The sequence below is a fragment of the Chelonoidis abingdonii genome, chromosome 11 (assembly GCF_003597395.2).
Source record: "Chelonoidis abingdonii isolate Lonesome George chromosome 11, CheloAbing_2.0, whole genome shotgun sequence".
NCBI classification, from domain to species: domain Eukaryota; kingdom Metazoa; phylum Chordata; order Testudines; family Testudinidae; genus Chelonoidis; species Chelonoidis abingdonii.
Window position 1 is genome coordinate 60787658 of NC_133779.1, and position 21985 is coordinate 60809642.

The 21985-nt window shown below is 50.3% G+C and overlaps 3 protein-coding genes across 4 annotated transcripts in view; 2 read left to right on the forward strand and 1 right to left on the reverse strand.

Annotated features, from left to right (window-relative positions):
- LOC116838202 (interferon-inducible GTPase 5-like) overlaps positions 1 to 21985 on the forward strand; it is a 190562-nt gene that overhangs the window by 70198 nt on the left and 98379 nt on the right. The gene's annotated exons all lie outside the window — the stretch shown is intronic.
- Positions 1 to 21985, forward strand: part of LOC116838201 (uncharacterized) — a 49249-nt gene that overhangs the window by 18649 nt on the left and 8615 nt on the right. The window contains exons 2-7 of one of the 2 annotated variants that reach the window (XM_032803241.2): positions 3764 to 3824; positions 16955 to 17069; positions 18255 to 18331; positions 18908 to 19252; positions 19784 to 20134; positions 20860 to 21089. In XM_032803241.2, coding sequence (XP_032659132.1) covers positions 18277 to 18331; positions 18908 to 19252; positions 19784 to 20134; positions 20860 to 21089 — 981 coding nt within the window. In that variant the 5' untranslated portion in view covers positions 3764 to 3824; positions 16955 to 17069; positions 18255 to 18276. The remainder of the gene's footprint in view (positions 1 to 3763; positions 3825 to 16954; positions 17070 to 18254; positions 18332 to 18907; positions 19253 to 19783; positions 20135 to 20859; positions 21090 to 21985) is intronic. The other variant, XM_075071186.1, reaches the window with a different exon arrangement.
- Positions 3673 to 5037, reverse strand: LOC116838263 (interferon-inducible GTPase 5-like). The gene is given in 2 exon segments (XM_032803308.2): positions 3673 to 4106; positions 4108 to 5037. Coding segments are annotated over 2 exon segments (1305 nt in total). The 3' UTR covers positions 3673 to 3731.

A 21985-nucleotide genomic window follows, 5' to 3' on the forward strand; every position in this document is an offset into this window, starting at 1 on the left:
GTGGTGAAGCACTGGAATGGGTTCCCTAGGGAGGTGGTGGAATCTCCTTTCTTAGAGGTTTTTAAGGCCTGGCTTGACAAAGCCCTGGCTGGGATGATTTAGTTGGAGTTGGTCCTGCTTTGAGCAGGGGGTTGGACTAGATACCTCCTGAGGTCCCTTCCAACCCTGATATTCTATGATCAGTCAGAATTACCCAAACACTTGGGCTTGCAGCAGAGCCCCACCCATGCTGCACAGGTGAAGTGCTCTGGCTTGTCCCCTTGGCTCTACATGGTAGATTCAGCTTGGACCCTGAATAAATTTTAAAAATATTGGTTCCCCAAAGGGACAGTGAGTGTCAGCAGTCCTGAGTGGGTCAGATCAGTTTGGAGCAGTTCAGAGCAGTAGTCTGAGCCTCAGGTGTGTGTGTGTGCACGCGCGCACACACACACACACACACACACACAGAGAACTCTATTAGGGGGCTATATCTCAGAATCCCCTTGTTCCAAGTATCCTCACTTTGGACTGCTCAGCCTATCCCAAACCCTGATGCTGCACAGCACGTTTTAAGTCAATCCAGGTCAGCATGTGGGTTTAAGAGCAGTTAGACAAATTAGCGGTGAAGCAGGAAGTTAGCTTTGCCCTCAGCTGTAGTGGGGGAACTGGCTTGCTCTGATGTGGCTCATTGCCCCTGTCCAGAATTTAGAAATGTTGCCAGTAATGTGTAGGTAGAACCTCTTCTCTGACTCCTGCTGCACTTTGGCCACAGACCAGGAAAAGCAGCTTTCACCTCACTGGAAAACCATGACCAGGTCCATCCCTCCTAACTCCATGCCCCAGGCTTTCCTAACAGCTCAGGGGCTGGTGAGCTGCTGTTACTGATCAGCATTTGTATTGCAGAAAGACACTGAAGCACCAATCAGGATCAAGGTTCTATTGTGCTGGTGCTGCAGGTGTTCCAGCTGAGGAGGTTAAGTTATGTGCTACTCATATTACTCCCCTGTCCCTTAACCTCTGTAACAAGCTTCACACGGGGCTCCCATATGTAGCAGATTCCACTTCATTCACCCATTGCCAGGATCCCAGAAGCTGGAACTGCATTTACAACAATCCCACACAAACTGGCTTCATCGTCTCCAGCCTCATCCAGCCTCATCTCAGTTGCAGTAAGGCCTCTTTATCCTGGTCTGGCACAAGTAAATCCCAGGATGTCTGTGCTTCCAGGGCAAGGTGAAGGGATCTGAGTGTAACAGAATGGTAGGAACCATAAGGAAATGGAGGGAGAATACACAGAAAATATTAGAATACTGCTGTACAAATCCACCTTGAATGCTGCCAGCAGTTCTGGTGGCCCCGCTTAGAAAGATCTATTAGAACTGGAAAAGGTTCAAAGAAGGGCAACCAAAATGATTAGTGGGATGGACCAGCTCCCATATGAGGAGAGATTTAAGACTAGGACTGTTCAGCATAGAAAAGAGATGACCAAGGGCGTGGGAGGATATGATAGAGTCTATATCATCATGATTGGTGTGACACAGGGCCAGAAAGGGTTACACAGCGAGCAGGCTAATGGACCCAGATTCAACCTTTAGAGACAAATTAGTAGAGAACAGTTGTGTGTTCGTGTGTTTACATATATATTGTTAGAGGTTACCAATGTAACCAAACAGTTCCTGTCTATTGCTGTATTCTGATCATTCAGAGATATTAATATTCACATGAACTGTGAATGCCGAGATATCCCTGTCTTGATTCCTCTTTGAAATATAAAGTAAATCACCTGCAAATGGTAGGAGATAGGCAATTGCCTTAAGTTAATCCATGCAGCCAATTACTGGGGATGTTTAGGAAATAGGAGGTTATTTCAAAGACGCTACTGTTCACCCAAGGTCTGTGTAATGTCAAGAGGCTGCCCAGAAACTGTATAAAGGGCTTTTGGGACCTGATCCTTTCATCTCAGATCTGCTGAAGCTTCATCAGGTGAAAGTTTGAGTCACAAGTCTGACATCTCCAGTCTCATTTGGATCTCCCTGATACTGGACATTGGACTGAACCTATGGGTTCATTCTAAAAGAACTCTGTGGAACTCTTAACACCCACCATCTCTACTATGAAACTAACTTAGGAATTTTATTCTAGTCTGTATTTAGAATGATCTTTTAATCAACACTCTCTCTCTTTTTTAAAAAATAAATCTTAGTTCAGTTAATAAGAATTGACTGTCAGCGTTGAAGAGTTAAAATCCACGGGCACTTTATATAACAATCTGGCATATGGATTGTGCCAGCTCTTTCTCAGACCCAAAGTCCAGAGTTTGCAAACTGAACAAAGGATCTCTGTTCCTATTGTGTCAGTCTCTTCTGTAGGGACTGTTCTTCCCACAGATCCAACCTTGAATTTATGAAAATTGGCACATGTCAGTATAAGATATGGCATCCTTCCACCTCCCTTCCCAGGGACCAGTGCCTGCCTTGAGACATAAAGGGGGCAATCTTTATTGCCATGTATTTTCACTTTTCTTTACTTTAACCCCTAGGAATGTACCTGTTGGACAATCAAAGGAGTTGCTCCATTCCTATGGACCCCAAATCAGAATTCAACAGATATATTTTATACTACTAACATTTTATCAAAGTATTTATTAAATGTTAACTTGCTAACTTGTGACCGTGGGCGGAGACATTATGTAACCTGTTAGCCATTGGCTAATGTGCTATCTTGTCTTGCTGCAAAACCTACCCTGGGGTGTGGTACTACCTACGCCGTCACTTTCCCCCACCCATGGAAAATCTGTATAGTCTATTGTAATCAATTGATTGACAGTGTCTCTGAGCCTAATAAGCNGTAAACCCCTCATCCCCAGCTCCGTTGGGTCACAAGCATCAACAATGTTCTTCAACTGGGTGCCAGAAAAAAAGGTTGAAAACCATTGATATAGAATTTAGCTTCTATAACCAACTTGTAGCAATACGCTGGATTGTCCAAGGGCTCACACTGGCTGTTGGGATCATGATATGATTAAATTTCTCCTCGAATCACCTGATGGAAAACACAGCATTGCTACAGTCAATATGTGAGTGTTGCAAACTCTTGTGATTCTTGCGATTATTGGTATATCCCTTTAAAGCTTCCTGGAGTCGTGCGATCACAGGAGGATCTCAGATTTTATTTAAAAAGAAGAAGTTTCTGGCTCTAGTTTCTAGTGGGTGTGCAAAACAGCAGAACAAGGTGACCAGCAAACTCTCAAAACAGGAGGCAAATGAAAAAAAGCCAAACGTTTTTTAAAATTGTATGATTTTGAGGGGCCTGAACGGTGATTCTTGAATGCTTGCGGTGACATTACTGGGAAATGCTTGTTCCAGCCCCCTCATTCATTTGTAACTTGGCTGCTAGCGCACAAATTCGCCGTCATCTTCAGTTCTTCAAATTAAAGGCATTGTTTAAAAGGTGCACAAAGTCTGCTGTAGGCACTGGCTGGACGGTTGTGCAGGCTGGGTACTAACGAGACGGCAGCTGATGGTAAGGTTGATTGCTACATTGATTTACATTAGTTGAGGATCTTGGTGCATTTTGTTGGATTTCCTGTATTAGACAAATGATTTGGCTTCCCTAACAAGTCCAACAGAAAGCCTAGAAACCCGACTTACTGTGGGAATTAAAGAATGAAAAGGCTGCTTCTTTTCGTTGGGGATGTGGTGGCCCAATCTCCAGCTGGGATTGGGTCTCTAATTCATGAACACACCTGCTGATCATTTATGCTTTTTTTTGTCTTCCTTCAAAGCAGTCTTCCGAACCCTTTCGGCATCTTCAGCCACTTCACTGAGAAAGCTCAACAGCATAAGGTAGGTGGTTAAAAAAGAGATTCCCACAGTTAACATGGGACCAAGGACTGGTAGATTTGCAGTTAATCTAGGCAAACCCTTCTCCTCCTTTAGAAGCAGTTTGATTACAACATCTCTGGTTATTTCTTCTGCCCTGGGAGATATGATAACGGCCTTCAGCTCTTCTATCGGTTTCCCAGTCTGCCTGGCCAGATTAGCCAAGGATCTGTCATCTAGGCCGAAGTACTTGTAGAAGGCAATCATGGATCCTAGCAGGATGCTAATATCACACGCAACAGAGAGCCCGCGGGATAGGAATGACATTGACCAAAGCTGATGCAAGAGAGATTAGCCATATCAGCTTCTTCAGGGCAGTTTTCTTCTCCTCTATGATTTCTGCAGACAGGTTTGGCAGACTGAGCAGAAAGGCAAGTCTCTGCAGACCTTGGAGATCATCCTGCAAAGCCTTGACCAGGGCAGGAGCATCATACTTGGTGAATTCACAGCTGGAGAGAAGGAAAATCTCTGGGTGGCTCATCCCTGCCTTTTGCAGGTGTTTCCTGCAGTCCATCCTGAGTCGCCACAGGACGCTGTCCTGACTGAACGTTCTAGGGTGATCTCTTTCTTCATTGCGCAAGTCTTCATCCACCTTGGAGCGCACAAAATAGAACCTCTTCCCCATCTTCTCGATCTCCCGGGCCAGGGCCGCATGGTTGCATTTGAAGCGCTCAGAAGCGATGATCACGAAGAAGTCATAGCGTTTGAAGTTCACCTGCTGCAGGTATGCGTTTGGCTGAAAATCCGGGGCACCAATGCCAGGCAGGTCCCACAGCCTCATATTGGGGTGGTTCGGATAGGGATAAACAGTCGGCTCCGTTGTCGTTTCTGTCACCCCAGTTGGGGCAGCCTCGTCATCCTCAGCGGTCAGTCCCCGGAGGGCGTTGATGAAGGATGATTTCCCAGCACCCGTCTCCCCCGTGATGGCAATGTTAAGCATGGTGGATTTGAACGACTCCAGCTCCGCCTGCGCTATAGAAGCCACTTCAGCCTGTTCTTTGTCTTTGAAAAGATCCATGAACTTCTCAAACACCTTTATGGAGCCATTGAAGAATTCCTTTGGGTCCAGCCTTAGATCCAGAGCTTCCATGAGCACTAAGATGGACTCCATACCCTTCATAAGCATGGAGACAGACTCCATACCCTTCCTGAGCGCTGAGACTAGCTCCATATCCATGGCACCTACAAGAGAGTCCCTCTTCCCAAGACAAGAAAAGGAGAAGGCATGTTTCGGTTAGTGTAAATGTAGCCTTAAAAAAATAAAACCGTTCATGTAGCAACTTACAGATTTGCAGCCCCCACCAGCACGTGCACTGAAAATTGCATCCTCATCCCCACAGTGTACAAGCCTTAAGCACTATTAATACGGGTTAACTTCCCCGGTGCATGGACTATTACTCCTGGGGGAATTCTGCACTACTGTGTGTGCACAAAATTAATGAGTTGTGCATATTTTTAAGATGTTGGCGCAGAATTGTCCTGGGAGTAGACCATGGTGCCATCCGATGTGCTGCTCTGCAGAGCCAGGAGAGCAGGAGGTCACCATGAGAGGTGCCTGATGATGTCTGGCGTATATGTTGCCTTTTGGGATGTGTTGAAGATGGGGGTAAAAGCCAAGGACCACCCAACACAGGCACAGGGCTCAGACAACGCCCTGAGATCAAAATGCTCCTAATTCTTGACTCCCACATGGGAGGCAGGCACCTCTAGAGTGCAACCCCCTTAGATCCTGGTTGAAACAAGGGGTGGTCAGGAGAAGGACTCCTACACTTCCCGATCCTGGTACACATCTGGGCGGAGACTATGTGGGGCTGACACACTCCTTCACTCCTCATCACTTCCCCTTTCCCTGCCACTCACCTGCGTGTCACCTATCCTAGCATCCCACCCCTCTAATCCCCACCCTTTCCCAGCCCGTCCCCACTTATCCCCCTCCCCTTGCTAAAAGGCAATAACCAGAATAAAAACCTACTTGGACGAATCATAGACATAGGACTTGAGGGGACATCGAGAGGTCATCTAGTCCAGACCCCTGCACTCAAGGCAGGACTCAGTATTATCTAGACCATTCCTGACAGCTGTTTGTCCAAACTGCTCTTAAAAACCTCCAGGGATGGAGATTCCACAACCTCCCTAGGGAATCTATTCCAGTGCCTAACCATCCTGACAGGAAGTTTTTTCCAGGGCTTCCCGGAGGATTCAGGAGGCCTGGGGCAAAGCAATTTCGGGGGCCCCTTCCATAAAAAAAAGTTGCAATACTATAGAATACTATATTCTCATGGGGGGCCCTGCAGGGCCTGGGGCAAATTGCTCCACTCCCCACCCCCCCGGTGGCCTTGTTTTTTTCTAATGTCCAACCTAAACTGCCGTGGCTGCTGTTTAACCCCATTGCTTGTTGTCCTGTCCTGTCAGAGGCTAACGAGAACATTTTTTCTCTTTCCTCCTTGTAACAACCTTTTATGTATTTGAAAACTGATATCATGACTGGAATTTTGGTATAGAAGGGTACAGCTTGCTCAGGAAGGACACGCAGGGAAAAAGGAGGAGATGTTGCCTTAAATATTAAAAAATTATACCCTTGGACTGAGGTTGAGATAGAAATAAGAGACAGACTTGTTGAAAGTCTCTGGGTCAGGATAAAAGGGGTAAAAAACAGGCTGATGTCATGGTAGGGTTCAACTACAGACCATCTAACCAGGAAGAAAAGGTGGAGGAGGCTTTTTTTAAAGAACTAACAAAATCATCCAAAGCACAGAACTTGGTGTGATGGGGGACTTCAGCCACCCAAACATGTGTTGGGAAAATAACACAGCAGGGCACAGATTATCCAACAAGTTCTTGGAATGTATTGAAGATGATTTTTCATTTCAGAAAACGGAAAAAGCTACAGGGGAATAGGCTGGTCTAGATTTGGTTTTGACAAAGAGGGAGGAACTGGCTGAGAATTTGAAAGTGGAAGATGGCTTGGGTGAAAGTGATCGTGAGATGATAGAGTTCATGATTCCAAGGAATGGTAGGAGGGAGAACAGCACAATAAAGACAATGAATTTCAAGAAGACAGACTTTATCAAACTCAGGGAGTTAGTAGGTAAGATCCCAATGGGAAGCAAGTCTAAGGGGAAAAACAACTGAAGACAGTTGGCAGTTTTTCAAAGAGTCATTATTAAGGGCACAAGAGCAAACTATTCTCCTGCGTAGAAAAGACAGGAAGTCTGGCAAGAGACCAGCCTGGCTTAACCAGGGGATCTTCAATGATCTAAAACTCAAAAAAAGAGTCCTACAAAAAGTAGAAAACATGGTCAAATTACAAAAGATGAATATGAACAAATAACACACGTCTGTAGGGACAAAATTAGAAAGGCCAAGGCACAAAATGAGATGAAACTAGCTAGACACATAAAAGGTAACAAGAAAACATTCTACAGATGCATTAGAAGCAAGAGGAAGACCAAGGACAGGTTAGGGCCTTTACTCAATGAGAGGGAAAGACAATAAGAGAAAATGCGGAAATGGCAGAGGTGCTTAATGACGTCTTTGTTTCGGTTTTCACCAAGAAGGTTGGTGGCGACTGGACGTCTAACATAGTGAATGTCAGTGAAAATGAGGTAGGATCAGAGTCTAAAATAGGAAAAAAACAAGTTAAAAATGACTTAGACAAGGTGTCTTCAAATCACCAGGGCCTGATGAAATGCATCCTAGAACACTCAGGGAGCTGACTGAGGAGAGATCTGAGCCATAAGTGATTATCTTTGAGAAGTCATGGAAGACAGGAGAGCTTCCAGAGACTGCAAAAGGGCAAATATAAAGCCAATCTATAAAAAGGGAAATAAGGACAGCCCAGGGAATTACAGACCAGTCAGCTTGGGCATTGGGGTGCAGGAGTGGTTGCAGGGGATGGGCTCTGGGCTGGGGCAGGGGATTGGGGTGCAGGACAGGATGCGGGGTGCAGGCTCTAGGAGGGAGTTGAGGTGTGGGATCTGGGCTGGGGCAGGGGATTGGGGTGCAGGAGAGGGTGCAGGTGTTGGGCTTTGGGCTGGGGTAGGCAGTTGGGGTGTGGGGTGCAAGCTCTGGGAGGGAATTGGGGTGTGGGCTCTGGGCTGGGGCAGGAGGTTGGGGTGCGGGAGAGGGTCTAGGGATTGAGATCTGGGCTGGGGTAGGCAGTTGGGGTATGGGAGAGGGTGAGGGGTGTGGTGCTTACCTTGGACAGCTCCCAAAGGTGACCCGCAGCCCCCTCTGGCAGCAGCTTCTAGGCGGGGGGCCGGAGGGGTCTCTGCACACTGCTGCCCACAGGTACCACCCCTGCAGCTCCCATAGGATGCAGTTCGCAGAGTCAGTGCTCGGGGCTGGGCAGTGCATGGAGACACCCCCTTTGCTCCCTCCGGGGCTGCAGGGATGTGCCGGCAGCTTTCACATGCTTCCAGAAGCGGAGTGGGTGGGCTGGAAGCTGCCTTAGCCATGTTGTGCTGCTGCTGCTGGCAATGGTGGCCCCCAGGCCCTTTAAAATTGCCCAGAGATGGCAGGCAGGGACAGGGTGGCCAGGCTGGGGGAGGTATGCGGGGGTGGCAGACGAGGCTGTGGGAAAGACCTGGCTCCAAACTTTGGTGGAGCCGGGACCCCATGCTCTCATATTGGTAGGGTACAGGCACCACAGACCCATAAACTTGCCGCCCCTCTGGGTGAGGCAATATCCTTATGGGACCAGCTTCTGGGTGGAAGAGACACAAACTTGCAAACTTCACAGAGCTCTTCATCAGATCTGGCACCAAAAAATCATTGGTAGAACCTGTGATCCTTAAGAAAAGGATTTTTATTTTGCGGGGGAGCACTGGATTTTGAGAATCCTTTGCTTAAATGACCCCAAATTTGAATCAGTAACCCTAGCCAGTACCCCCATGAGGCACACCCTGGTTCAAAGCAGTCTGACTAACCATGCAGATTTTAGAGCACTTAGGCCTGGTCTACACTAAGCGTTTAAACCGATTTTAGCAGCGTTAAACCGATTTAACGCTGAACCCATCCACACTACGAGGCTCTTTATATCGATATAAAGGGCTCTTTAAATCGGTTTCTGTACTCCTCCCTGACAAGAGGAGTAGCGCTAAAATCGGTATTACCATATCGGATTAGGGTTAGTGTGGCCGCAAATCGACGGTATTGGCCTCCGGGAGGTATCCCACAGTGCACCACCGTGACTGCTCTGGACAGCAATCTGAACTCGGATGCAGTGGCCAGGTNCAAAGAAAGCTATCAGATTGGTTTGACACGATTTGTTCTTTACAAATCCATGCTGGCTATTCCCTATCATCTTACCACCTTCCAAGTGTTTGCAGATGATTTCCTTAATTACTTGATCCATTTTCTTCCCTGGCACAGAAGTTAAACTGACTGGTCTATAGTTTCCTGGGTCACACTGGTGTGATTGAGTTTGCAAAGTGCAGGTAATAGAGAATCTTTCATCTCTCAAACAGCCTTGTCTGATTCACAGGGAGCTTTGTGACAGTCTCAGGACCCAGTTTGGATCCTGTGCTCCTGGAAACTGAAAGCAGCAGGCTGAGCTGCCCCTTTCCCAGAAATGGGAGGAAGCCGGGAAGTGGGGCTGGCTCTGAGCCACCAAACTGAAAACAATATTTCTACAGCCCTTAAGTCTTGCCAGGAAACACAGGTGAGGGCCTGGCATGTGGAGCTGTTTAGCGGCAACCACCCAACAGCAGCTCGAAAGCAACTTGTCTCTTTCCCCAGTAGAAGTTTGTCCAGGAAGAGATATTAGCCCACTCACCTTATCTCTCTCAAACGTTATGTAAGTGGGGGATGGGAGGGGAAAAGGAGGGATGGTTCCAGTATAGTCGGAAACTGTCCTGGCTTCTGCATTGTCCTGGTGGTATCAGATAGTGAAAGGATCTGAGTCCTCGCTCCAGCTCCCTGTACCTGGAGGCCGGCTTGCCCATGGGGGTTCCCCTTCCGCCCTCCCACACAGCAGAGTCCCTGTAACCCTGACAAGGCTGGGCCCAGGATCCCTGGGGGCCTGAAACCCCACTCCCATCATGGTCAATCAGGACAGGGATTGGGGTGTCCCCACTCCAGGGTGCTCTCTCCACACTAGCCACTTCCCTGGCCCTCTGATCACTGCATTAAGTTAAATCCAAATACAATTTATTAAACAGCAACTGTAAGAAATATAAGGAAAAAAATAAAAGGTTAAAGGAACAGGGATCCCCCCCTATGGGCATGGGGATACCACAGCCAGCCATCTGTAGGGTGTAAGGAAAATTCAGCGCCTGATCCTCCCACATCCCAGACTCCCCTCCCAGGTCCTAGCTCCGCTGTGGTGACACTGCAGTCAGACCCTGATCTGGTGGTGCCCACCCGCCCTCAGTTTCCAGGGGGCAGGATCCTTCTCCCAAGCACCAGTCCCCCCCATCAGGCTCACGTCTTCGCCCTGAGTCCAGTCTGCAAGGTCTCATGTCTGGTGACATCTCCCTGCTCTGGGCCTCTGCCCGGGGACCCCCGGCTCTACCCAGCCACTCATGGAACATGTGGCAGGGCTGGTGCCCATCGTTCCAGCAATGGCCCAACAGCTCTCCCTGCAGCTTGGCCCTGGCTTCCCATCGGCGTGGCTGGTCTACCCTGCCCCAGAGCCCAACTTCCCCTCCTATGCCCTCAGCCCAGCTCAGGCTGCTGCTCTCCCTTTAGCTCTGCCCTGCCCTGGTCCAGGCAGCCCCAGCTCACACAGACCTTGGGCTTCTGATTCTCTCATTGGCCTGCAGCCCTGTCAGTCAGGCTGACCTGTAGCATTGCCCTCTCCTCCTTGGTCCCAGGGACTGTCGGTCGCAGGATCCTGACTCCTCTTTCGCCCTTCTCCTTCATTTGGTATTGGGCGAGGGCCAACAAAAAAACCAAACAGCCCCTGCTTNTTGCTTTCACGGAGGAAGGAATGACTGACGACATTTACCCAGAACCACCACGACAATGATTTTTGCCCCATCAGCCCCTGGGATCTCAACCCAGAATTCTAAGGGGCGGGGGAGACTGCGGGAACTATGGGATAGCTACGGGATAGCTACTCACAGTGCAACGCTCCGGAAATCGATGCTAGCCTCAGACCATGGACGAACACCGCCAAATTAATGTGCTAAGTGTGGCCACGTGCACTCGACTTTATACAATCTGTTTTACAAAACCGGTTTATGTAAAATCGGAATAATCCTGTAGTGTAGACGTACCCTTAGAAGATACTGAAAGTTGATCTAAACTTTAACTCTAGCAGAGCTGCTGGGCCACTATAATAGGAGGAAGGGCCAGGAGAACATGTCCCTGTTTGATCTGTGTTCTCCAGGGCGTTGGCTGGCTCATGGGAGCTGGGAATGGAAAATATTGCCATCGATAATTGAAACTGACAGATCAGCAAAGTACAGAAAATGCTGCTTCCGAGCTGATTAGAATTCGATTTAAGGTCAAAGTTTCGACCAATTAAGTTGACAGTTTGTGTTTTAACAGCTACAAAGTTTCAACTTTCTGAGTCTCACTGTCTATTGACATTGTTGTCTGACACCCCCGTGCCCCCGATAGTCTGACCTTCCCTGGCTTCCCGCAACTGGGAAAATTTCAATCAATAAACAGGCTTAAAGCCCATCATTGTGCACAACTGAGAAAACTGAAATCAAAACAAATAAAATAAATCCTTAAAAACAAACCTTGCTATAAAATAAAAATAAAAATTCTGCCAAGCCTAGGTATGGGCCTGTCTTTTCCACAGTGCTGGTTCCAGTCCAGCTCTGGGTTTTAAATCTCTGGGAGATTAAACAGCCCAAACTGGTGGTTGTATTTTTATGTGTGTTCTGTGGAGGGTGAGAGATTTCTGACACCCTTAATGCCTCGTTTTTGAGCCTTGTAAATGACAGAAACAGCCTCTGGGTTTTGTGGAGGGGAATGCGGGGTCCGAAATCTCAGTGACGCTTCATCTCACCACGCGGGCAGCACAAAGGGGATTTACTGTAACTGAGAATCTCCCTAGTCCTTCCCCTCGCCCTATAATTCCCCCGCTCGGTACCTCAGAGCTCCACAACTCTGCTTGCCCCACACAGCCCCTTAGGTGCCCTCCAGGGCTCCTCATCATTCCCCTTATGCCCCCTTCCCTGCCCCTCAATGCCCTCCCCTCCCCTCCCAGATACCTCAGAGCTTCCTCCGCCTTGCAGCCACAGCACCTCCCAGCTTTCTTCTGACGAGGCAGGAGCAAAGTGCAGGTGTTTTGTTATCGGGGTTACACTCCACCTGGCAATTAGTCAGCAACACTGACCAAGCCAGGGCAGAGCTTCAGCTTTGCACAAGCACCGTATGGAAGTCACCTGCAGCTTGCGGTGAACACAGTAAGAGGACAGGGGATGTGACTGCTCGGACATTCACCTCGCCTTGTTGATAAAGACACCACCAAAACTTCCCTCAGCAACTTCTGTGCTCTCTCTTTGCATCCAGAGCCTCCAGGTAACCAGGCCAGCTGCCCACTGAGCGCCCCCTTGTGGGCATAGCAGCTCCACAGCACCCTGCCTCAGTTTCCCTTCTTAAGGGCTCCACACCCAACACCACACACAGGAGTTTCTCCATTCAAACACCCCTCCTCAGAGTGAAGCATCCCAGGCAGGAGCCCCCTGCTCTGCGAAGCCCCGGCCACAGCTTCCCTTCTGGCTCCTCAGTCTCCTTGAACAAGGGGTCCTGTCATTTGACAGAGCGTGGGGGCCTGGCTTCCAACCCACGGTCATTCCTCTCCTCACTCCTAACCCTGACCTGCTCCCCAGGAGCGGTGCAAATTGCCACACATAAAAACAATCCACCCCCCCCCACCCTGCCCAAAATCATCCCTCCATGTCACTGCCCCTTTTACTTCCCCAGACCCCTCCTGTCCAGCTGTGTGCCCCCAGCCCCTCGTTTCTTCACCCTCCCATACTGCCTGTCTCTCTCTGGACTCTGTTGTCCCCCTGATCCTGGCTCCATTCCCTTTTCTGCCTTGACAAGAGTTGGGGTCCATGGACAGCCAGTAACACACCCACTGGATCCCAGGCCAGACTGTGAGCTGCCCTCTGGGCCATCTCATACAGTGGTACAGACCTGCTGATGAGTGGCGATGAAGCCCCCCTTTGTATTAATTAATTAAGGCCTGGTCTATACGACAAAGTTAGGTCAAAGGAAGCCACCTTACATTGATCTAATAATGTATGCGTCTACACTGTGAGGTCTCTTCCACCAACCAACCCGCCTGTAGTGTTGACTTAATTACTTAATGAATTCGACGTTGATGGGTCGATAGACAGGCAGTGCAGACGCAGTGTTGTGTAAGTCGACTGAACTGGCCTCCTGGAGGTGTCCCACAATGCTCCGCTGTGACTGCTCTGGAGATCGTTTTCAGCTCTGCTGCATGGCAGCCAGGTACACAGACAACACCCCCTTTCTGGTTAAAGCCGCAGGAACATTTGAATTCCTGTTTCCTGTTTGATCAGTGTGGTGAGCTCACCAGCCCAGCTGAGCATGGTGACTCAACGGCTCAAACGCGGCCCAGCCTGGAGAACACAGGAGGTGGTGGATCTTATTGCTGTGTGGGGAGAAGAGTCTGTGTAGGCAGAGCTCCCATTCAGCCGAAGAAATGTCGACATCTACACAAAGATCACGCGGGGCCTTGGGGACACAGGCTACCTGGGACATGCAACAGTGCCATGTGAAAACCAAAGCACTTCAGCAGGCAGGGGTACCGGAAGACAAGGGAGGCGAACAATCGCTCTGGTTCTACAACGAGCTGTGTGCGATTCTCAGTGGCCACCCCACTACTATCCCCAAACACAGCATGGATACCTCCCAGGAGTCCCGGGCCACCTCAGGCAACAACAAGGAGGACACTGTGGACAAAGAGCAGGAGGAAGAGAATGGGAGGTAGGCGAGTGCCAGATCCATTCTTCCTGAGAGTTAGGAGCTATTCTTAATCCCAGAGCAGTCCAGCCATTCCCAGAACAGCATCGTGGTCAGGCATGATGCTGGAGAAGGCACCTCTGGTGAGGATGCAATTCCAATGAAACTGTAGCGGTTACATGCTCTTATATTTTATGTTTAATATGAAGGAAAAGTGAGGTGCAGTGGGTATCTGATTCCCAGTGGCTGCCCCAGCTACGCAGAGGGTTCTCCCCAAAAAAGGCTGTTTATGTGCACAGGGATGGCCCAGGAATCCTCCATAGAGATCTCTAGGAAACTTTCAAGGAGGTTCTCTACAATCCTTTCCAGGAGATTTCTGGGGAGGGCTGCCTTATTGGGAACACCCACGACCAGCCTTTCAGGGGCTGCAAAAGAGGAGCCAGATGCGCTGATGGACATTAAAGGGAATCCCCCCTCCCCAGGACTTTCCTAGGAACTGAATACAATGGAGACTTCTCAGAGAGAGCATATAGACAGTGGAGGCTTGTAAAGGTGCACGGCCGGGGCTTGACCCTCCCTGGGGAGGAGGGGAGCCACACCGGCCTCGACACGTCGTCTGAGGCAGCCTCTGTCTTCAGGGCTGAGCGCCGCTGCACAGTCGCTTGGGCTCCGGCCTTCTGCTATAGGGCGGGGCAATGAATACAAAGTTATAGAGACCCAGGCCCCCGTGGCTCAGGGTTGAGCAGTCACCAGTTCAGGCAGTTCGGGCCCTTTGGGGCAGGACCGAGCAGGAGCACAGTTAAAGGGGCCGAGCCCTTGGTTCGGGCGGGGCACCAGACACACAGTTACAATCGCTCAGTCCCTCGTGGCTCAGGGTTGAGCAGTCACCACTAGACTTGATGGCCTCCTCAGGCCAGGGAAAGGGGGATTCTGCCACCCAGGTATGGGTGGCAGGGGGAACGCAGGCCCACCCATTCCACTGCGTTCCAGCCCGGGGCCCTAGTAGCGGCTGTCACCGCTGACGGTCAGTGGGGTCCTGACCGCAACACACTGACATGGGTTCAGGTATACTTGCAGCCTGATTGGAATCAGCTGCCCCCGGCTACTTCCGATCTCCCCTCTGGGTTTACCTGATCTGTGGCGTCAGCCCCCGGGAAGTCCAGTAGCATGGGCTCCTCCCGGCCAGGGCTGGGCAGTAGGTCCGACAGCACCTCTGGGAAGTCCGGCCCGGCCTGCTCCAGGGGTTCCTCGGGGTAACAGCAGGGACAGGGCGGCTCCGGCAGCTCCTCGTCGTAGCGGGTGCGGGGAAGCTCCGGGCAGTCAGGGCAACGGCCCTGGGCCTCAGCAGCTTCCCATTCACGAGCTCCCTGCAGCAGGTCTGCTCCCGATGGCGGCTGGGCTCCAACTGAGGGCTGAGGGCCGGCTTTTATACTTCCAGGTAGCCGCCTAACCCTCTGAGGGGCGGGCTCACTGCTCAGTGGCCCCGCCCCCTTAGGTGTCTGACGGGGCTCGACCCTCCCTGGGGAGGAGGGGAGCCACACCTCCTCGTTACAAGGCTGTTTGACTCAGGTCATAGCAAAGCCTAAGGGACATAGGCACCAACCTTCTATTTTCATAACTACATTTCCATAGCTATTTAGGTACCTAAAGATGCAAAGAGGGGTTGGAAATCAGTGGGAGTTGGGTGGTTACCCTGCTGGAGCACTTCTGAAAACCCCACTAAGTGCCTTTCTGCATCTTCAAGCACCTAAATACCTTTGAAAATCCAGCCCTGGGCTCCTAAGGCACCATTAAAATGTTTACTCCTGGTTCTTGTTTATTTGAATATTATCCAGTTCCCCAAACAGCTTCATCTCACCCAGCCAAAGTCCAAGAGTAGAATGAATAGACTCCCAAAGGCAGGACAAAATGATGCATCAGCAGCTAATAAACGTGTGAGGTAGCACCACTTGCTAGCACTGTGATTGCAGGATTCTGTGTTTTGAAATGCAATTATAATTTAAAAAAATCAAGAGACACTCTGCGTGTGTTGGGAAAGGAGCAGAATGGAGACACATTAGGGGCCAAAAAAAGGAACGTCCCTTATAAAAGAAGCTGTGAATCACCCACGAGTTCTGCACCTTTCAATGATGAAAAGAAATTGGAAGCCCTGAGCTGAGCCATCCAAGTCCAGTGTGTTTACGTCGTTTGGTAGCCTGCAAAGGGCAGTATTATCTCTGAACACGTCCCCACCCATTTCCTCTTCCAGAACAAACAGGAAACCCAAGCTCAGCAGCCGGCAAACATATAGAAAGCAGTAACTCTTTAACTGCTAGAGGTGCTCAAATAGGTCTAAGTCCCCCACCCCGCCCCCCACAGCACAGCGCCCCCTAGCGCCACCCCAGGGCATTGGGGCCAGCCCTGACTTCCAGGGGAGAGAGCCCCCACCTCGCTCCTTGCAGCACAGCGCCCCCTAGCACCACCCTGGGGAATAGGGGCAGCCCTGACTGCCAGGGGAGAGCGCCCCCCCTGCAGCACAGCGCCCCCTAGCACTGCCCTGGGGCATCGGGGCCAGCCCTGTCTGCCAGGGGAGAGACCCCCACCCCGCCTCCTGCAGCGCAGAGCCCCCTAGTGCCACCCTGGGGAACAGGGGCAGCCCTGACTGCCAGGGGAGAGCGCCCCCCACAGCGCAGCGCCCCTAGCGCTGCCCTGATTCATTGCACTGGCTGCAAGGGGAGAGCCCCCCTACTGAGTCACCTACCCCACACCCTGGAGCCACCTTAAATTTTCTGGTGTCCCACCCAAGCACTGAGCTCAAGGCTGCTGAGTGCCAGGGAACCTTGCTGAACATCTGGGCAACAGTTTTACAGGGACGAAACAGAGCTGAAGCGGTTTAACTTCAGGTTTCTTTGTTAAAACGATGTCACTGATTGAGTGTAAACCCTTGCCTGGAGCCTCTGAAAGCATTTAAGAAGCAATTGAAATGCATCAGCTGAAGATGGGTAACTTCTGTGTGTCTAGACAAGGCCTCGAGGTTCCTGGCTTGAATCCATAAAGCGCCACCCGCAAACATTAGGGTTTCATCATTCGGTGGCGTTCAGGGTGCACATTCCAGGGCTGGGCCTCCTTTAGCTAAACTAGCTGGCTGTCCAGCGCTGCTGCGTGACTTTTGTGCTGTTTCCATAAGCGGTTGTCTGTTTACTTTCACTTTCCTTGTTCCTCAGAGGCTGCACTCGTCGGGGGGAGAGATGGGGTTGGTGACGGGGAACGAACAGGGATTATTCCATTTCTAATGGCACACCGAGAAGATCGGAGGATTTGATGCCTGTGGGGTGGAAGGTAAGAGGTTCCTCTACCACCCGGGGTTGATTTGTTGCTGGGATTTTCACCAAAATATGTTTCTGCTGAACGGCACCTCGAAAATGGCTGCTAAACACTGAACTGCAGGTCAATGGCTCTACACAGAACCGATCTCTGCTGCTCTAACGGGGTCACGGCTGTAACAGCTTCATGTGGCCTGAGGATTTAGTCAGGGGGACCCCGACCTTTGGGGGATGATAATGCTTAGCAACATGTGGAGATGGGGAAAGACTTTTGTGGCTCGGCGGAAGTAGAGGGGGAGAAGCCCTGAATCCCCGGTATGTGTCTAAACCTGTGTTCCCCAAACTTTTCAGGGTCACATCCCCCACTTATCCCATCTGCCCTCCACTCCCCGAGCCAGGGCTGGGAACATGGCCACACTTCCGGGGTGGGGGGTGGGATGTGGATGGGGTAAGGGTGTGAGGCTGGTGCCCGGGACCAGGGCTGCAGCCAGGGGTTGAGGCTGGGGATGGGACGGAAGCAGAGAGGGGGGCAGAAAAGGGCCGGGTGTCGCTTCTTCCCCATCCCTCTGGGGGCTGGCCCTGCCCCCCCCGCCCCGAACTTTCCTCCGTGCCCCACAGTTTGGGGACATCTGGTCTAAACAGCCAGATGCAGGTGTGATTGCAGCACAGGGTGGCACTTACACCTTCACGTGGCTGTTTAGACATGGCCCCCAGCCAGAATTACACCCTTGCATCTGTAGCAAAATGCAAATCTGGATTCTCCTTGTACCCTGGGTCATCATTTACCCTGATGCAAACTAAGTGTAAAAATGCCAGCAGATCAGAATGGCAGTGCTGGATTCTCAAAGGGCACTTCACGCTGGTTTGGTAGGACAAAGGGGCCTTAAAATGGGAGTAAATGTAATTCACATTTGCTGTAAGACCCCAGGATGCGGTAGCTACGTCGACGGGAGAAGCCTGGCCTAGCACTGTCTGCACCTGGGGTTCAGTCGGTGCAACTGTGTGGCTCAGGGGGGTGGATGTTATATTGATGTAAGTTTGTAGCGTAGACCTGGCTTCGGTCTCTATTAGTTTCTCTAGGTTTGTAGAGACATTTCACTAGGACTCTGCCGGGCCAAGATGAGAATCGGTTTGTCAACGTTCAAACTGGCTGGATCCTGCCCCGAATGCTTTTCAGAACATGTTGTGCCTTCTCTTGCAGATGTCTGACAGCCTGCAGCGTAATGGGAACCGGCCCCACATTGTCACTTCACTCGCTCACGCTGTGGACCCTCTACAGTAAGTCCCCAGTTCAGGACAGTTCTGATTGGAATGACACAGGCTTGGACACGTGCGCCTGGGTCTTTCAATCACACCCGTGGAGGGGCTCAGTTCCAAATCCCCCGCACATCACACTGGCCCTGTAATTTTCACCCACTTGAAGATCCCTTCATGCAGTCAAAGTGGCACAAAGCAGCTTCAGGGAAAATGGGAATCAGGGCTGAAAAATGTACGGGCGGAGAGAGGCTGGATCAGAAAGTGAAAGATGTTATGTTGACAGAATACAAATAGAGAAGTTAGAAACGAACATCAAATCCACTTATGGGAAGATTGTGACATAACACAAACTTATTTCTTAGGCTCCAGAACCCTAACACAGAAGAACCAAAACCAGAGAAAAACAAAGCAGGCTGCTCCTAAGGCGGAGAGGTATAACTCACCACCTTACTTTAGGCTGGCTCTTTGCAGACTGACTGATGACCGCACACTTCCCTGCAGACCCCTAGCATTTGAGTGGGACCTGGAAACCTCTTACCCGTTAAAGAGATAGCTTGTCATTTTAACACTCTAATACTGACCCCACTTTCCTTTCAGGAGTGATCACAGCACAGTCACCCATCACAGCTCAGTGCGGAGAGGACGTCACCCTGAGCTGCACCTTTCCCACATTTGGCTTGGCAGCAGATCAACAAGTGAACGTCACCTGGAAGAAGCCAAGAGCCAATGGAGCAGATCTGCTCGTCCACAGCTACTCTTTGGGAACGGAGAAACAATCTGAGGCTTACAGGGGGCGGACGCAGCTGGATCCAGAAGGATTCGCCAAAGCGGATGCATCCCTGAAACTGAGGGATGTTCACATTCAGGACGAGGGGTCTTATAGCTGCTTCGTCAACACTGAGCTGGGCCCATGGTCTGAAGAGACGTCGCTGACAGTGCTGAGTATGACACCTCCTACAATGGGCTTTGCTGGCCTCTGAGGCTACAGCTGGTGCAAATGACGCCGTTCAAACGTGTGTTGGGTGGAAAACAGCTTTTCAACTAAATGCAACCTGTCACCCCCCACAACATTTTTTTCCATTTTTTGTTGCTTAATTCCCATTGATGTCGAGGGAGTTAGGCATGTACAGGGATTCTCAAAAGCACCTCTCTGCGTCTGTAGGCACCTTTGGAAATCCCCATATCCTGTCTTGGTGAATCCATGGCTTTGATGCCAAAGCTTCTCTGACACCCTCCATCACTAGCTCCAATATTAACCACTATCTGCCCTTCTGTGAATCCACTCAGGTTTTGCAGTTGCAGATTTTGGGGTGGAATGGAAAACAGGTGCAGGCTGTTTCCCTGAGGAAACACCAATAGAGAAGTGTTGTGTGGTGGTTACTTTTTAGGCTACTGCGTATGCATGTTGTGTGTGCATGAGCCACTGCTTGGTGTCTGAAAAACGCAACAAAAATATTGATTTTTCTCTTTAAGGGGCAAGAGAGCAAATGTCACCCGTTGTAGTTCAGGAAGGGGAGGACGTCACCCTCAGCTGCTCCTTCGAACCTGAGCGAAACCTCCAGCTGTTGAACATCACCTGGAAGAAGGAAACAGCGGAAGGACGGGATCTCCTGGTTCACACGTACTATAATGGGAGGGACCAGATGCTGAGACAGAATAAGGCTTACCGGGGCCGGACCCAGCTATATCCAGAAAGATTCCACGAGGGAATTGCGTCCCTGAGACTCAGGAAGGTCCGGCTGGCAGACGACGGGATCTACATCTGTCACGTCAAGCCCGAATTGGGCAGGTTTTCCATGTGGATGAGAGTGACCATGGAGAAAGGTAGAACTTCTCTTACAGGGCACGCACAAGTCCCATGGTCCAGGCCGCTGGGCCGCAAGGAACTGCTCCACGCGGTGGTGGGTTCTCACATCACCATAACCCCTTGGGGAGCAGAGCCGGATGGCTCAGCGAGATGGTACATAGGGGGTCCAGGTGATCGCTGGTGAATCTCAGTGGTAGCAAAGGGGAAGGGGTGAGGGGGCCAAGCAGAGGCAAATAGGGTTGCCAGCGGTCTTGTTTTTACCCAGGCATTCTGGTTTTCTGGGACCTGGCAACCCTCAGTGGTACCCAAACCAAAGGGTGGAGGGAGGCACCAGGTCATTACCCTGCGCCAGCCTCTGCTCGACCAAGGCCACCTCCTACCTGCTGGTGGGCCCCTTGAGATGATCCAGCGAGCGATGTGGGGAGAGGAGCAAGCAATGGGATGGGGCCTTGGGAAAAGACGAAGAAGAGGGCATGGCCTCCTCGCAGATCTGGTTACCAGCAATTAGAAAAGTGGGAACCCTACGGGCATATGGGAGGAGAGGTGTCCGAAAGATGATCTCTCTGTGCAGCTCTGACAATATTTGAGATCCCCTGGGCTCGTGGCAGTGGGAAAGGTGTCTGCAATTCCCAACACCTCTTGGGGGCGGGGGGGGAAAGAGGTTTCCTGAGACCCTGCTGCTCTCACAGAAGCATTCTGGGTTTTGTGGATTTTTCTCCCCCCCGGCCTTCATTTTTTACAGGCACCAGCTGTGTCTGGTTCTATTGGGCACATCTTCTTCTTCTTCTTTCCCCACTGGCAATGCTTATCATCATTAAAATATGTCGTCTTCCCATCCGATGGAAACTGAGGCCGTCCAAACACACCTTTGGATTGGAGGCTGACTATGAGGAGGGACGAGCGCAGACGGAAGCATATTTCTTGCGGGAATTAAAAGTGGATGAGAACAAACAAACTCTAGAGTCCCGGCAGGTGAGTTTTAAAACATTTTTCTCTCCTTGGCGCGTCTGTTGGGAGGCGTCTTCGTTACAGATGTGGGGAGGTTTTACGTTGCTTTGAGAATTTTTATTTTGCCTGTTTGAAATCCCTCTGTTTAATTATATTTGCACTCACCGATCTCCAGACACAAAGAAAAAAAATTTCCTGTCTCCCCTTCTCCACCAGAATTTTTAAGGCTGATTGTTTTCTGAAACCGAATGTCAGGGTGCAGGTACCCGGCACCTGGGTGGACTCTGAGGAGTTTATAATTGCTCAGAAATGCAGAGATTCCAGCCAGAAGGGACCACTCTGATCATCTGGTCTGACCTCCTGGATAATGCAGACCAGAGAACTTCCCCAATCAGATCCTTTAGAAAAACATCCAATCTTGATTTCAAAATTGCCAGTGATGGAGGATTCACTATAACCCCTGGTAATTTGTTCCAATGATTAATTACTCTCACGGTTAAACCTTATTTCCAGTCTGAGTTTGTCTAGCATCAACTTCCTTTTTCTGCTTGACTGAAGAGCCCTCTGTTATCAATTTTCTATTCACCATGTAGGTATTTATTCCCCATGTAGGATATCTTATTCCTACTGCCTTAATTCTGAGGCCATATATTTATCCTTGTGTCCATTTGCTTCCTTCATCAATTTTCTACAATGTCTAGCTTAACATAAGAACAGCCATACTGGGTCAGACCAAAGGTCCATCCAGCCCAGTATCCTGTCTGCCAACAGTGGCCAATGCCAGGTGCCCCAGAGAGAGTGAACCTAACAGGCAATGATCAAGTGATCTCTCTCCTGCAATCCATCTCCACCCTCTGACAAACAGAGGCTAGGGACACCATTCCTTACCCATCGTGGCTAATACCCATTAATGGACTTAA